Here is a 15,653-nt window from a genome sequence, read left to right as displayed (position 1 = left end):
GTGAATTACGCTTGCAGCATTTCAGGCCAAGTGTTCGGAGGAGGGCTCGACCGCCAGGGTCACCGTTTTCTTCATTCATTTATTTTTTTCATGCTGAATTTGGAACGGACCTCGTTGTTGTCAGAAGTTCACGTTGATGAGGATATTGATTACAAAAAGCAAACGCTGCATAAACACCCTAGCACCAGTCACCTTTAACGCCGCCGCACAAGCCCCTCAAGGGCCCACGATCACAATTAGCGGCACATTGTTTTCTCATTATCGAAAGTTTAAAAAACAGAAACAAAGGGGGAAGGGGGGACCAGGTTGAAGGGGGGGAGCAGGTTGAAACTATAGTTTTGCGGTAGCAGGGAATCGTAGTTAAGTGTCCTGTGTGAACTGTCACCCTGAGCCCAGGATGTAATCGCCCCAAAGCCGCTGACCTGAGTACTTTAATGCCATCCGTCTTAAGCTAACGGTGCTTGATTGCTCGCTGATGACTGCATCCTGATTGCATGTACTGTACTGTATGTATTTATTTATTTATTTATTTATTTTGTCACATTGCAACGCGCTGTGAGCTTGTAAATCCGCCATTTTTCGCTACGTTTGAAAACATTTGCAAGTACAAGTTTCTGGGTTCCCAGAACTCGGTACCACCTGCTGAGCAAGACCCAATTTAGGTTCTGTGAAACGGAGTCGCCCGTAGCGTATGGAAACAAACAGTGATGGAAGACGCACTCACATCTTTTACTTGAGTAAAATACCTAAAGTAAAAGCAGCAAAACTCATTGTACAATGTGTCGCAAAGTGACACATTGTGCATAATAATAATGATAATCACAATTTACAAAGTAACTAAGTAACTGTAGTAACTAAATTTTTCAAATGATTATTAAAAGCACAATATTTGCCATTGAGATGGAGTAGAAGTAGAATTATTGAAAATTGGAAGTACTCCAGTAAAGTAAAAATGCCTCAAAATTATACTTAAATAAAATACTTGAGTTTATGTATTCATTTACTTTCCACCTCTGGAAACAAATCCACAACCTGTGAAATATGTTTCATGGTACGGTTTACTTTACATGGTTGACATAAGAGTGGCTTTGTCCCAAAACGCATAGAAATAGTTGTTTTTGACCCACATAGATCAGATTCAATATAATAATAATAATAAATCTTAATAATCCTACTCCAAATTCCAAAAGATCTGTTTGAGCTATGAATCACATCTTCATTGATCGTTCTGCACTCCGAGCGCCCCATCTCGTTCCTCCGTTCGTTCACCTCTGGAGGATGGCTTTTTCATCTGTCACGACCGTGCCCACCATGAACACTCTGCATGCACCTCAACTTGACGCGCAACATATTGCAGCATCTCTGTGGTATCAAAAGCAGTGGGAGCGAGAGAGAGAGGGGCAGCATCTAGAAACTGCATAGTGTGCTATCATAACCGCTGTCTTATATTCTTTCACCTCATGGGCATACGCTGCAACTGATTATGTTCAGCGTTGACTTTTGTGATGTATCGTAAGTGTTGTGGTTAATTGGCCCAAGAGGGTTGCTGAATAGCTTCAATGGAAACTGTCTCATAGTGGCAAATTAACGCACATCAATCAGTTTGCGTCATTGCAGTAATAGCATCATGTTAGCTCTGGAGGGTTAGCAAAAGGGAGGAATAGTTTTCATGGCCGTGTTTTCTGGTCCTCCTTAAGAAGAACCGCCCTTCGGTACTACTTATATACATTGGCTGTTCTTTGGAATTATTCAGTCACTTGAACTGTCTTCTTTCCAGTTTGATTCTTTTCTGTTTTTCTTTTCTGCTTCCCTGCATTGCGGTGGAGACAATAACATCCCCCTACATGCCACAGAATGAAGGAAAAGAAAAACAACCCCCCCCCAAAAAAAGGTTCTGAAAGATGAATTCCTGTCACCACGTTCCCAACGCAGACGCTTAGTGACATGGCGTCCTAGGGCAGCTGGCAGTGGTCCCAGATGACCACAAAATGATACCTAGCGAAGCGCTTGTCTGTCAACTGAGGATTGACCCCTCGATGAAACAGGCAGGTTTCCGTAATGTATGTGTCATCCATCCCACCAGCCAGTGTTTCATTCCTAAAAGAAACAGAGGGTGCATGGCATTGTCTGAGGCCGATTCTAAAAGGACCTGAGGCCGACTCTAAACATCTTCTACATCTTAGAAGCAGTTTTCTGAAGAAAAAAACAAAGAAAAAAAACAACTATGCTGCTATCTTTGCTGTCGGGCAGAAACCTCTTATCTCCATATTTGTGTTTTTCGTAAATGAACGCTCTATCATATTACTATACAGCATCACAGAAAGCATCAAAAGTAGCAGATATACAAGCTTGAAACGTGGGAAAGCGATACGTTTTCAGCCTGTAGATCTGTTACTTTTGCTATTTTCAAATTTGAATGTTTTGGACATAATGAGGTTTTCAACCGTCAAATTTTTAAATTGTGATATTATCAAACATAAATATCAAACATATCAGTCTACATTTACCAAAAGGAAATGCCATGTATTTAATTTAGTCTGACCAGACCAGCAGGGATAAAACATATAAAAACATGTGACCAGAGGGGGGATATCACAAGCAGTGGCATGGAGCCCCCCCCACCCCATCCCCCTCCCAGAAAATCGAACCCTCCATAGGCTGCTCTTCACTCTCACCCACGCAATCACGCCAACCATCTGATTGTCAGAGCAAAAAGCTTTATCTAGTACGCTTTTAATCGTTCTGTGATTTAAGGATTGTTATACTCTCTCGGGGACAAGCGAGCAGGAGAAGTAAACATGGAACATGCTGTTGCATCAGCGAGGCTTGTGTTGTTGTACAGTACGCTGAGACTGCTCACATAACCAAACTGATGTTACTGTACCTTTCTAGGAGTGTAATATAATTCCTCTCCTGTGAGTGAAGTCTCCAGAGGCTTGAAATGGGGAGTGTAATCTCTTGAAATGACAGTCCCTGCCGCTGACAGTCTCCAAAGCAGAGAAAAGGTATTTTGTGGTGGTGGTGTGGACCCGCCATGTACTGTTCAAAAGCTGCTTACATTGAAGTGGGCATTAATTTGAGTCCTTGAGAGAAACAGTGAAAGCACAGTGTTGTTAATCGCCAAAACGGTGCACGGATTTAAACCTTCGGCAAGCAGATTGCCTTTGGAGATTACAACTTAGAAATGAACTTCTGCTGATAAACCCCGGCAAAGGCCTTTATTCCGTACTAACAGGCACGAACCGCATTCAACAATCTACCTTTATCATCAGGCAGCTGTGAAGCCAGTGTTAGAATTAGCACAAGATCAAGAGGACATGCAGGCTGGGAGAGACTAGCGTGGAGCTACAGAGTGGTGGATGAGGGAAGCTTTTATATTGTACAAATGATAGGAAAATGTGAACATCACAAACATGTGCCTCGGCCTTTAGAATTAATATTCTTCTCAGGGCAAACCTGACGAAACACCAGTGCATAGATACCCTCTTTATTCCACCAAGCCTAAGAACTTTTTTTCTCTCCAATATCTTTGTGAACCATATCATCACAGTTTGACATATTCACAGATATTTTGTTGCAAATTGGAAATAATTAACTTGGCAAAGTAGAATGCTTCAATGTTGTATTGTTCCTTTATGAAGAACCATAATTAATGTTTAATTTAAGAGCCAAATGCAAATGTATAAAGGCACAAATGGCACTCTCCTCTCTGCACCACTGTGCATATTTAAATATTAATGACTCCAGTCAAAATAAGGCCCAGACATTCAACATCCTCTTTATTAAGAAATGTGATGAAAAAAAGTGATTTATTTCATATTCTTTTTCATTTCTAGATGCAAAACAGTACTTTGTGCTGGTTACTGTAACTTCGTTTCACTTTGCAAGAAATGCACACGAAACTTCTGACTGGAATTAGATTTTGTATTTTCTCCTTTTTTCCTCCAATGGCAATGAATGGGATAGAATCCTTGATAGACCCCCATGTGTGGATTTAGCCCATGTGTGCTTTACTTACACAGGAAAATCCTCAGTGTTAATTGAACTCAAATAGTATCAAGTGGACCCATAACGGTCCATTTGTACACTATCCGAGTTAAATTAGTGCTGAAGATTTTCTGTGTACTGCATGAGCTTTAATGTCTCGTTTTTTACGCACTGGGGAGTTGTAATATCTGCAACCAAACCCAGCCAATGACAACAATGTGGTTTTGTTAATTCTTGGTCTGTTTGCTCAGTGACTGGGGACTTCTCAAGGGATTTGGTATCCAAATCCATTTTCTATTTGCCTTAGTTTATCAATTTGCCTGCATTCAGTTTTCCGCCATAGACCTTAGAGGTACAGTTTGCTTAGTATTACCTCCTATGCTGTTGGTTAGCTCCCATTTGGGCTACATAGGAATTGAGAGGCCTTTGGGGGCTATATTTGCTTTTTCACGCACATTAACATTTCCCCGGCAAACTTTTTTTTTGCCTGAGAATGAAATGACCACGCTAATTAAAATCACAAACTGTGCTTTGGAGAGGGTGCCTCGCCACGTGTCAGGATTAACATCAAGCCATCGTATTACCAGTTTTTCGGCCCGAAAACCTTACAGCTCAATATGAGCCTGACACGAGAGGAGGCGCGCCACTATACTCGTACCTTTGTGCGTGGCTGGCGAGATTAGGACAGCTGACATCAGGACTCGAGGCTGGATGTGGCCGCATTTAGTTTGCGGGGAGCTTATCTGCCTTTTTCATTAAGCGAGTGAATAGACAGAGAGAGTCCGCGTGTCATCTCTTCAGGCTGCCTCTTGATAATCTTTAATGCATCTTTGGCCGTACTGCCTCCTAAAAGAAAAATGTTTGATATATTTTTAAGTAGTTTGCTCTCCCTTTTCTGATTAAACTTCAGAAGGATGAGCCCCTCTTCCTTATCGGCTATTCAGATAGACTTTGGCGTGTAAGTCTTGACGTTTCAATGGACGACTTCTGTGTCTGAGATGACAGGGGAAGAAAAGTGGAGCAAAACGTTCAGGATGCGTTTCTGTGGCGCGATCCTGCGGAACGCGGGTTAAATCCACCGTACTCTTAAAACCCCACTCCCCGATGACATGAGGGTCTTACCGCGGCAGCTACCATGTTGAATCTTTGGATTTCAAGATAACAAGTTGCCTGGATAACTTAAAGGGAGGACATTGGTTTCTTAAATAGGCCTGGATCTCCGAGGATTTATAGGGATGCATGGATCCTGAGTTTCGGCATAATTTGTAAATCTACGGATAACTCTCGAAGACTTTATGTTAAAAATGTTGCTTTCTTTTGTTTTTCTTCGGATGGGGGACTGCGTCAGAAATACCCCATTCACAATGGAGAGTTTGTGTTAATATAATGTCATGTCAACACAGAACACACTTATAGACCAATAGTCAACCAAACTAATGAATATATAACAACCCCCCCTCTTCACAACTGTAAGATTGTAGTGTGGGTATTCTAATCTACTATTTTTGCATGACACAGAAGTGCAGCGTAGTAAAATTCTTAGTATTATGCTTAGCTGCTTAATAAATTATTTGATTTATCAAAAAAGGTTATTGTAATTGATGAGTAAATGATCGCTAGCTGCAGTGCAGACCAACATGTGCTATGCTGTATGTACTGTATACTGTAGTAACATGAAAGTCAATAAAGGTTGTGCTTCCGTCACTGGAAAAAGCAACAAATGGTATGATGAAACATACTGTACTATACTGTACATAGATGCATCCTAGTTGACCAAACATATCGTCGCTGTCGGGTGGAAACCTCATATGTCCAAAAGTGTTTAGGCGTCAAATCAAAAAAGCAAAAGGAGCAGATCGACAACCTTGCAGATCTGCTACTTTCGATGCTTTTGTGTGACGCTGTAGTTTGATCAAGTATGGCGTCGATTTACGAAACAACACAAAATGTTAGAATATGGAGTTAAAAGGTTTTTGTCTGACCGCAGACAGTTACAGTATGTACAGTGATGCATCCTATAGTATAGTTGATGAAACACACATATCATACATACTGCATACTGAGCCTGCCTGTGGAGAATCCAAGCTCTCGGTGTCCACCATGCAACATTCATAACGACAGGAGCAGACTGTAACTAATGCAACATTCATGTAAAGACATCTAACTGAGCTTATGAAACAACCTTTCTGAGTGCATTATGCCGCTGCTAATCACGCAGAGGTTTGATATGAACACAACATGGGTTTATTGTGACTATGAGTTACTATAACTTGGAGCCCCTGCTAATCCCTGCATGACGTCGCTGTCTGGTGGAAATCTTGAACGTCCGCAAAGCGTTTTACGATTCAAGAAATTAAAAAAAAAAGAACCCGAGTTCCAGTGGATCCAGTCGTGTAGTTATTATTCAGTCAAAAGCTCTTGTTAATACTTTTGATTGGTTCAATATTGATGAAATCCACAGACCCTTGCTGTATAGTACGTTTTTCTTACTCTGTATCTGTAACGTAACTGCTGTGCTGCCTCTGGCGACTGAATTTTGCCTGCAGCATTCTATCTATCCATCTATCCATCCATCCATCCATCCATCCATCCATCCATTTATCTACTTTCACTTTCGGAATGTTCCCAAAATAGCACATCTGCAAGCTCACTGGTAGTTTGGCTATTTTCACAATTTTCAGGACGCAAAACTCTTGGTCAAAGAAAAAGTATAAGTATAAATAAATATGGAGATACAAGGTTTCTGCCTGCCTGACGGCAGCGATATGTTCCCTGTGTTCCTGTATTAGTATTATATTTTGTCCACGAGCAGCAAAGTAGTCAAACAGAATTCTAGGTTTGCGTGGTTTGTGCGTGCATGCGTGTGTGTGTGTGCGTGCCTGCGTGCGTGCGTGCGTGTGCGTGTGCGCGTGTGCCATGCGTGTGTGTGTGTGTGTATCGCCTGGGCTTCCGAATGCACCAGTCCTCCTCATAACCTGTCCCCCACAATGCAGCGTGATTGTGTGGACCCTATTACTGACACGTCCCGGGGCAGCCTCCAGGAGAAACAATGTTCCAGAGCAAACATGCTTGTTCAGATGCTCGTAACCCAAGACGAGAGGGCTCGCAAACGCACTCTGACAAGGACTGCGCCCGGAACCATTCCCCCCATTTTAGATCTGGCATCACAAAAGGATGCCGCTTAACTGCTCCTGACGCTTTGCAAGCCAAGTCAGAAAAGTCAGTTCCTCAAACAGTCAAGACACTTTGAAAAGTCTGCAGGGCACGTGGTGGAAGAAGTAGACTCGGATTTCGTTTTAAGTAAAAGTAGCAATAATCACAATGTGGAGGTACTCTGTCACAAAGTAAACGTACTGTACCTGTGTTCAGAATATTACGTGAGTGAAGGTACGGACGTTTTGGCTTCAAAATGTACCAAATATACATGTAAATGTCCCATTTCCCTTTTTTTGTGTCAAACGCCTTACCTGATCATACTGTACTACAGCTTCACACAAAAGCATCAAAAGCAGAAGATCTGCAAGCTCGAAAAGCAGCATGCCGTGAAGCGACGCTTTTTGAGCTTGTGGATCTTCTACTTTTTGCTGTTTTTGAATTTGAATCCTGTTGAATCCAACAGTTTTGGACACATGTGGTTCCCACCCGACAGAGACAATGACTGGAATATGGTTACAGGAGGTTGATCTGAGTGCTGGTGGCTCAGCCTGTGCTCAGTGCATGGATGGACCACACAATTCATTGCTGTCAGGCAGCAATCTTGTATCTCCATATATCAACAAAAGTAACACACACACCTGCGAGTTGGAATCCTCCTGCCTCGAATGTTCTCTCGGACGGTTTTCTATACTCCTACTATCAAAAAACATGTTTAACGAACAAAAAAAAGATTTACGACAAGAATTACATTATTTTCAAAAGTGTTCTTTTTTTCCCAGTTAGAAATGCTATTTTCGTCAAGCAACACGTAACGACAACTCATCGCCAGGCATAGATCAAGCTTGCGGCCCTCCATATGCATGGTGGTTGATAAAAAAAAATCCACAGAATTCATTAAAAGGTTTTGTGCGATACAAAGAATTATGGCTCGGTCCAGCTCTTCATGGCGAATTAAGACAATTTTCCCCCAAAATAAAAAGGAAAAAGGTTATGTTCCTGAACTCCTCGACACGACCAAAGGAATTACCTCCCGGAGGCAAACAAGGAAGAAGTTATCTTTCCTGATGATTAAAATAGTCCAATAGAAATGGCTGCTGGTGTGTGTGTGTGTGTGTGTGTGTGTGTGTGTGTGTGTGTGTGTGTGTGTGTGTGTGTGTGTGTGTGTGTTGGCATTACAGCACATGAAATATTATTCACTCGCTTTGATGTTTTTAGCCTTTTTTCTTCTGGTCTCAATGTGGGCTTCTTATCAGCGTAATTTCAACCACACTTGACAATGCTGACCTTGATGTCATGCTTTCTCAAAGACTTCCGCTAGGCTGCGATTATTCCGTCTGACGGCGCCAAGCGCTGTTATACTGCACCGTTGGAGAGATGCAGAACGGGCCCAATATTAAGATGACAAGTATCACGCTAATTGTGTTTTCTCCCCTCTGAGGAAGACAGTGTGCGTTTGTCTCTTTTCTCCGTGCACGCACGCACGCACCCCTGCAAAACCAACGTGAGCATAATGCACGCACAGTACACACGCGCCACACACTCAGGAATTTGGTATGAAAGTTCCTGATGTTTGGGTGATACCACGAGCACCATATTGTCGCTATCGGGGAGAAACCTCTTATCTCCATATCTCAACTTTTGTATGTTTCTTCGTGAATTCAATGTCCTACTTTGTCGAAAATAGCAGATCTACAGTACAAGTGTGTACTGCGTAGATCTGCAATTTATGCGAAAAAGTGGTTAAGTCTGTCTGTGGGTTTTATAAATATTTAAAGATGGAGTGCCGTGATTTTTTTCCACCCTAAAACATGATCATCAGGTATTATTATTGTTATTATTATTATTATTATTATTATATAAAATTTATGAAAAAGTGTACAGTATTTTTTTTTTTAAATGTCGTTTTTATGTGGACACTGCAGCCGCACCCACAGCTGTTGTTGTATGATAAAGGGGGAGGGGTTAGGGGAGGGGAAGATATTGTGATGTCACTGTAACACTGTTTTTTCATTGGCACGTTTGACTGTCAAGGTTTCAGCATCCAGGAAGAAATCCTAAATACAAAAGGAAGACATCATTGCACATATTGTAACAACCACACCAATGGGTCTAATGAAATACTGTCACCTCATAACACATGAAAAACTGGGGAAAAAAAATATAAAAATCACGGCCCTCCATCTTTAACTAATGATACCAATGATTCATATTGTGACTAAATAATAACTATACGGTACAGTGGATCCATTGAAACGTAACAGCTTTGGACATACAAGGTTTCCACCCGACTGCGACGATATGAGAACTGTTGATGCTTATTATGGTGACCTCAGATATCACTGTGTGCTGTGTGTTGATACGTGTTTAATTCTAAACGATACCAGGATTCACTCTGAAGCGTCGGTGTGTTAATGTGTGCTTGTGATTACGTTGCATCACCGGCAGTATTATTCTCATTCTATTACAGATCACAACGAATACGGGTAGCGAATATCTTCTGCAGGCTGACAGCTTCCCCACAATTTGCAAATGGCACGACACTATTAAAAAGACGGTCAACTCCTTGGTAAGCACATGCCTCTTATTACATTATGTGTGCGTTATGTTGGCAACGTGTCTCATAAACATGATTAAACACAGTGGTGGAAAGCAACTATAAGTACATTTACTCAAGCACTGCACGTATAAGTACACTTTTGAGGTACGTTTTCTCTGTGTTTTGTTTGAATACTTTGCAAAATGTACAGATCGAGGTACAATAATACAACAATGCTAAAAGGATGACACAAAAAGCCCTGAGGGGCTTGTTTCCATTGTAGTCCTGTGAATTCAATTCATCAAGGCATATAAAGACATACAATACAATTAATAATCAATAGGCCTACTAGGAGCAGTAAAAGCATATTTGCAGACATTACAGTGTAAGTCAATACTTAATAAAAAAATATATGGGCTTTTCAGTTACAGTATTTTAAAATTAGAATTGCTACTTTTACTTAAAGCTGCACTATGTAGCTTTCCTCTTCTAGAGAGTAGAATCCAAAGTGCTGACTTTGTTTAACCATAGTACAGCTTTCCTGCTTGCTCAGAGAATAAATTGAATCTTGACCAGTCATGACCTTTGACACAATCTAAATGTCTCAGGGAGACAAGAGAAAACCACCCCAATGCAATTGTATAATACTATATATTTTTGCGACTGTAGGTCGCAGTTTACTATGAAAACCTGCATTTCCCGTCAGTCGGTCGTGCGGTCGGTCACACCTCTATTTATGGTCACATCTCGTGACATCACGCCTCCATATATGGTCACACCTCGACATTCCATATGTTGATCCGCCCCAACCCGTCCTTCCTCTTCGATGTCTCCCTTTTGACTGATACCTGTCAATTCAAACTCTGCCGCCCCAAAGTTATTATAGTGCAGTCACGCCCGGTGGCCGGTGAAAACTAGAGTTCTCAACAGGCCCGAAAATGAAGGCCCGGCCCTACCTGGTCCTCATCAAACACTCAAGACACGCTCCATATTATGGCCAGAACTCATCAAACCCTATACACTCAAGACACGCTCCATATATGGCCAGTACAGAAGTCATTCCATATGTTGATCTGACCCCCCATGCCAAAGCGCCAGATCGCCCAGCAGTCTGCCGTCACCCAAGTGGATGTGTGCACGCTTCTCGCCCTCAGGTCGTCTTACTGGTATTAACATGCACAATTGCACATATATATAGCCTACATATATAGCCTATATACAGCCACACAGATTGGACCCGCAATGACATTGGATTCATTAAAAAGTTACATAGTGAAGCTTTTAGTAAAAAGAAAATCAGAGTATTTCTTCCACCACTGCTTAGTGATGTTACGATGAGTAAGTTGACAACAGGTCATAAACACTGTGATTAAGCTGGAAGAGGCAGCATGAATCATTCATTTCATTGAAATGAAAACCAGATTTCAAAGGTAAAATTAAATAACTCTACCGCGTGGTACACGTAGTCAGCAGTGGTTCGTAGTTATTATGAATCACTGACCACCACCACCACCGTTTCAGCTCAGAAAAGTCCTGCGGTGGCGGCGATGGGGGTGAGTACGTAACGCCCTAGCCGGTTATGCAATCGGCATCCTCGGTACATGGAAGTGAAAGGTTGTAACCTTCCTCTCTTTCCTTGTGTGCGTGCATGCAGTCGAAGGTGGACGGGGGCTTTGCTCTCAGGAGGTCCAACAGCTCAGAGTACGTGCCAAGGCATGGCAGCCTGCCAGGCTATGGGTCGGCGCCCTCCTCCTCCCCCTCCCCCGGCACCAAGCACAAGCAGCAGCAGAACCCCAGCCACCGACGCTCCATCAGTAAGACGTCCATCCATCCCTCCATCCCTCCCTCCCTCCCTCCCTCCATCCATCCATCCGTCCATCCATCCATCCATCCATCCCTCCCTCCCTCCCTCCCTCCCTCCCTCCGTCCATCCATCCATCCATCCATCCATCCATCCCTCCCTTCCTCCCTCCCTCCGTCCATCCATCCATCCCTCCCTCCCTCCATCCGTCCTTCCCTCCCTCCCTCCCTCCGTCCATCCATCCATCGCTCCCTCCCTCCCTCCCTCCCTCCCTCCGTCCACCCATCCATCCATCCATCCATCGCTCCCTCCCTCCCTCCCTCCCTCCCTCCCTCCCTCCCTCCCTCCCTCCATCCATCCATCCATCCATCCATCCACACCACCTTTGTTACACTGCTCACTCAACTGTGCTTACGGATTTTGACAGCAAAATTTTGATTTACTTTTAGTTACAGTCTTTTGAATAAAAAAATGGTGTCGAGTCTGTCGGACCCACGATTGTCCAGAACCGCCACAAAAGGCCTCTGCCCAGGCGCTTTCCTTGTGACATACTGTATCTTTGGGGGAAAGATTCACATATTTACGTACCATTAATATGACAATGTAATTCAGAGGTGCCGAGAATGAAAGTTATTTACAGGGGTGACCTGAGCCAAAGATGTTTGAGAGCCATTGATATAGCGCCTTTATCTAAAGCACTTCACAATGTGTTTGTTACATTCACACACCAACAGCAAATGCATTAATCCGCTCACTCGTCGGAAGCGGTTAGTTGTTCTTCAGTGTCTTGCTCAAGGACACTTCGACACCCAGGTGTAGCCGGGGATCAAACCAGAAACCTTCAGATTCCCAAGCGGCCACTAGGGCTGTCACAACAAGCTGGCGATTATTACATAATCACCTAATCACAATTATTCAAGATAATCACAGTAATATTTTTGAAAAATCGTCATTTTCAAAGGTTTTAAAGAAAATGTGGAAATAGCAGATTTACAAGCTACAACGCGTCACGAAGTGATGCGGTGTGAGCTTGTAGATCGGCTATTTTCACTGGTTTGGGTCCCGGGAATCTTTCTTTTGGGTCTCGAGCTAAAAACGTTGGGAACCAGTGACTTAGAAGATGCAATGGCTGCACTACACATTAAGCATTATGCATGCTTATCTCCCATTGAGGTAATCCAGTCTGACAGGTTTCCTTTGGTATTTTCGTGTCATTTTACTATTATTTTAAACAAATACATGGCACAGGAATCTTGTGGTGACTGTTGATTTCAATTATAAATTTGTGCAGACGAACCATGACACAAGAACATGCTAATTAGCATTATGTCAGCATATGTCAAGCAGCAATTATGGTAATCCCCGTCAATGGTTCAAATCAATCTTGTCACCTTTTGGCGCTTGCACGAGGAATATTATTGATGTAGGATGATCATATTAAAATCCTAATTAGGGACAAGGGACATGGAGTCCGATCTCCCGGCTCTTATTGTCAGCTTTAGCCTTTGCCTTTGAGTCTAGTGATATTTCCCCTCAAGACTAGCAGGGCACTATGTCATCAAAGTCTTATCTCTTTTAGTTATGAATGCAGAGCAGAACATACAAGATGTATTTCAAACAACAACACAATTCTGCTCATCATCAATGACAAAAAAAATGCCAATAAAATTAATATCAGCAATATTGTATGCATTTAAATTCTTATAGGGACTTATAATACGCTCATATACCTGATAATAAACTAATTCTACTGGAAGCCGCCCCTCCTCTTTCAGAGCAAAATAGGAAGCAAAAAATAAAAAGAAAGCTGTTTCTTGGATTACAATATGCTACAGTATAGACAAAATAGGTCATCCTCATTCATTTGGGAGGAGCAATGTTCATTTTTATTAAAATGACAAGCAAGGCTAGTCTTTTGAAAAAAAAAGAAAAAACAGCCGGGAATTCCCAGAGACATAGAAAAGTTCAATTGGAATGAATAATAGAAAAAGACAGCCATGGGAGAGGTGCCTGGAAGGAAGCCTATAATGAATAAATAAGAGCGGGAACGTGTAACGAGGGGGGGAAACTTTAGCATCAGGTAGTACTGTGGAGCAATGCCAGCTGCTATTTAGGGGGAGCTTAAGCCTTCTTACAGTGTATTTTCCAGCAGACTACCCTGCCACGCCCCACAACCCCAAAAATAAGCTACTAATTATTTGGTGCTAGAATCTACCAGGTCACACCGCCACATTAAAATGAAATCATACCATTTTGAGGAACGGGAAGGAATTGTACAGTAGTAGTGTGCTGGCAGAGTATATATCACAGTCATATATCAGCAGTTTTTTCCCCCCTTCAAAACCCACTACAGTACGTGTCATATTTCTTAACAGCATCAACAATGGTGTCTGGTCATAATCAGAACCCTTGGCTCTTGTCAAATATCAATCATGTTCTTCTGCTTTGAATGTTCTCTTTGGAACAGTTGATGATAGTCACGACGGTCACATACAATGGGTGAGCATGCATATGATACAAACTTTGTAGGAAAACCCCACATGACTTTGTATTACAAAGTCATGTGGGGTTTTCCTCGCAAAAACGTTGGGAACCAGTTTTCCTCGCAATTTTTAAAACTCAAGGTCAGTATACTCAAGAGACAAAGATCACCATTAAAGGATCACTTGACCACTTTTCAACCTATCTTCATATAATTGGTCCTCACTAATAATCATGATAAAATAGCAAAAGAAAATCTACTCAGTCTGTGTCTCATATAGGAGGGCTGTAGGCAGTTCAGAAACCCGTCCACCAGTGACATCATCGATGGGGAATCTAAGCTTAAAGAAACTGCAGGCTTTCTATTCCTGAATAGAAATTGCCTAACGATGATGTCACTGATGGACGGGTTTCTGAACTGCCCACAGCCCTCCTATGAGAAACAACATTTGGTATTTTATCATGATCATTAGTGAGGACCAATTATATGAAGATAGGTTGAAAAGTGGTGAAGTGGTCCTTTAACTAACATATATATTAGTCTTGGGGGGAACATTAGTCAAATGCTATTGGTGTAGATGGAAAAATGTGGTCCAAGACTCAAGTACAGAGCCGACAAAGGTCCAGTTTAAGTACAGATCGAGGGTTAAAGTACCTAGCAGGTAAAAAATAAACCAAGTGAAGCGCTGCCTTGTAATACTTTGAGCACTCAACTCACACACTGACTGCAGTGCAATCTGTATTTGCTGCCTTTTGCTGCCACTACTACAGTATGTCTACAACAGTAAGAAACAGCCGAGAGAAATTTGACCTGGATCTTCAGTTTAACCACTCAAGTTCTCCTGTTTTGTTCTTCCCATGATGCTTGGCTGTTGGCAGATATGTTCACAAGCGGCAAGCTGAAACACAGAATGTCAGACAACAGCGCAGACAAGAACGGGGTGAAGAACAGGCTAAAGAAGTTGATCATTCGACGACCCTCCATGAAGACCCTGCAGGAAAAGGGCATCATCCAAGGTTGTGACTTTCACCAGTTCCGAAGTGTTTATGAGACTGTTTCTAATTATTTAGGCTCATCGTTGATCTTACAGGCTTTTGGTTTTTATGTGATATTACAGTATGTGTTTTGCTGTGTAATTACCATACTTTGTCTTGCAGGTTACCACGGTGACTATAATATCTTAGAGACTCGGTTTCTCTTATATAATAGATTAATACCATGAAATTACTACTACAGTGATTTGAAAATCATCTCTCCTCCCCACTTATTAAGAGTCAAAGAACAACGGTAGATAGATAAATGAAGCGCATGAATTTTACTCTGAACAACCACGCCAATCCAGGCAGCTAGGCACAGAGAGCCATTCCTCAAAGGGGTAACTAATTTATTGAGCTCACGGTTGAAGGAAAATACACCATTAAAGGGCATATTTAAGCACATTTGCAATCCTTAGAAGAAGGTAACGGTATTTGGAATTTCCCCACAGCTTCAAGGAGACCCTTTAATGTTGTGTCCACGGGACAAACGCGAGATCAAAGCGAGAGGACGTTATTGACGGAATAAATGAAATACTTGTGGATTAAGGAATGGGGCAGGTGGCCCCCAGACTGTCCTTTTTGGCAGAGCTAGTGGGCAAGCCACTTCAGAGAGTGGCTTCCTCAAATCGCACCACCCCCTCCGCTCCCTCCTAT

General features: G+C 42.2%; 1 protein-coding gene across 1 annotated transcript in view; it reads left to right on the top strand.

The window, feature by feature from the left end:
* arhgap15 (Rho GTPase activating protein 15) overlaps window positions 1-15,653 on the top strand; it is a 78,664-nt gene that overhangs the window by 21,167 nt on the left and 41,844 nt on the right. Inside the window, exons 6-8 of the mRNA XM_079518026.1 lie at window positions 9,611-9,709; window positions 11,334-11,493; window positions 14,841-14,978. Of these exons, the coding sequence (XP_079374152.1) occupies window positions 9,611-9,709; window positions 11,334-11,493; window positions 14,841-14,978 (397 nt within the window). The remainder of the gene's footprint in view (window positions 1-9,610; window positions 9,710-11,333; window positions 11,494-14,840; window positions 14,979-15,653) is intronic.

Source organism: Electrona antarctica (genome assembly GCF_951216825.1).
Source record: "Electrona antarctica genome assembly, chromosome: 13".
NCBI classification, from domain to species: Eukaryota; Metazoa; Chordata; class Actinopteri; order Myctophiformes; family Myctophidae; genus Electrona; species Electrona antarctica.
The sequence above is the reverse complement of the archived record's forward strand: the minus strand, read 5'-3'. Positions and strand labels throughout refer to the sequence as shown.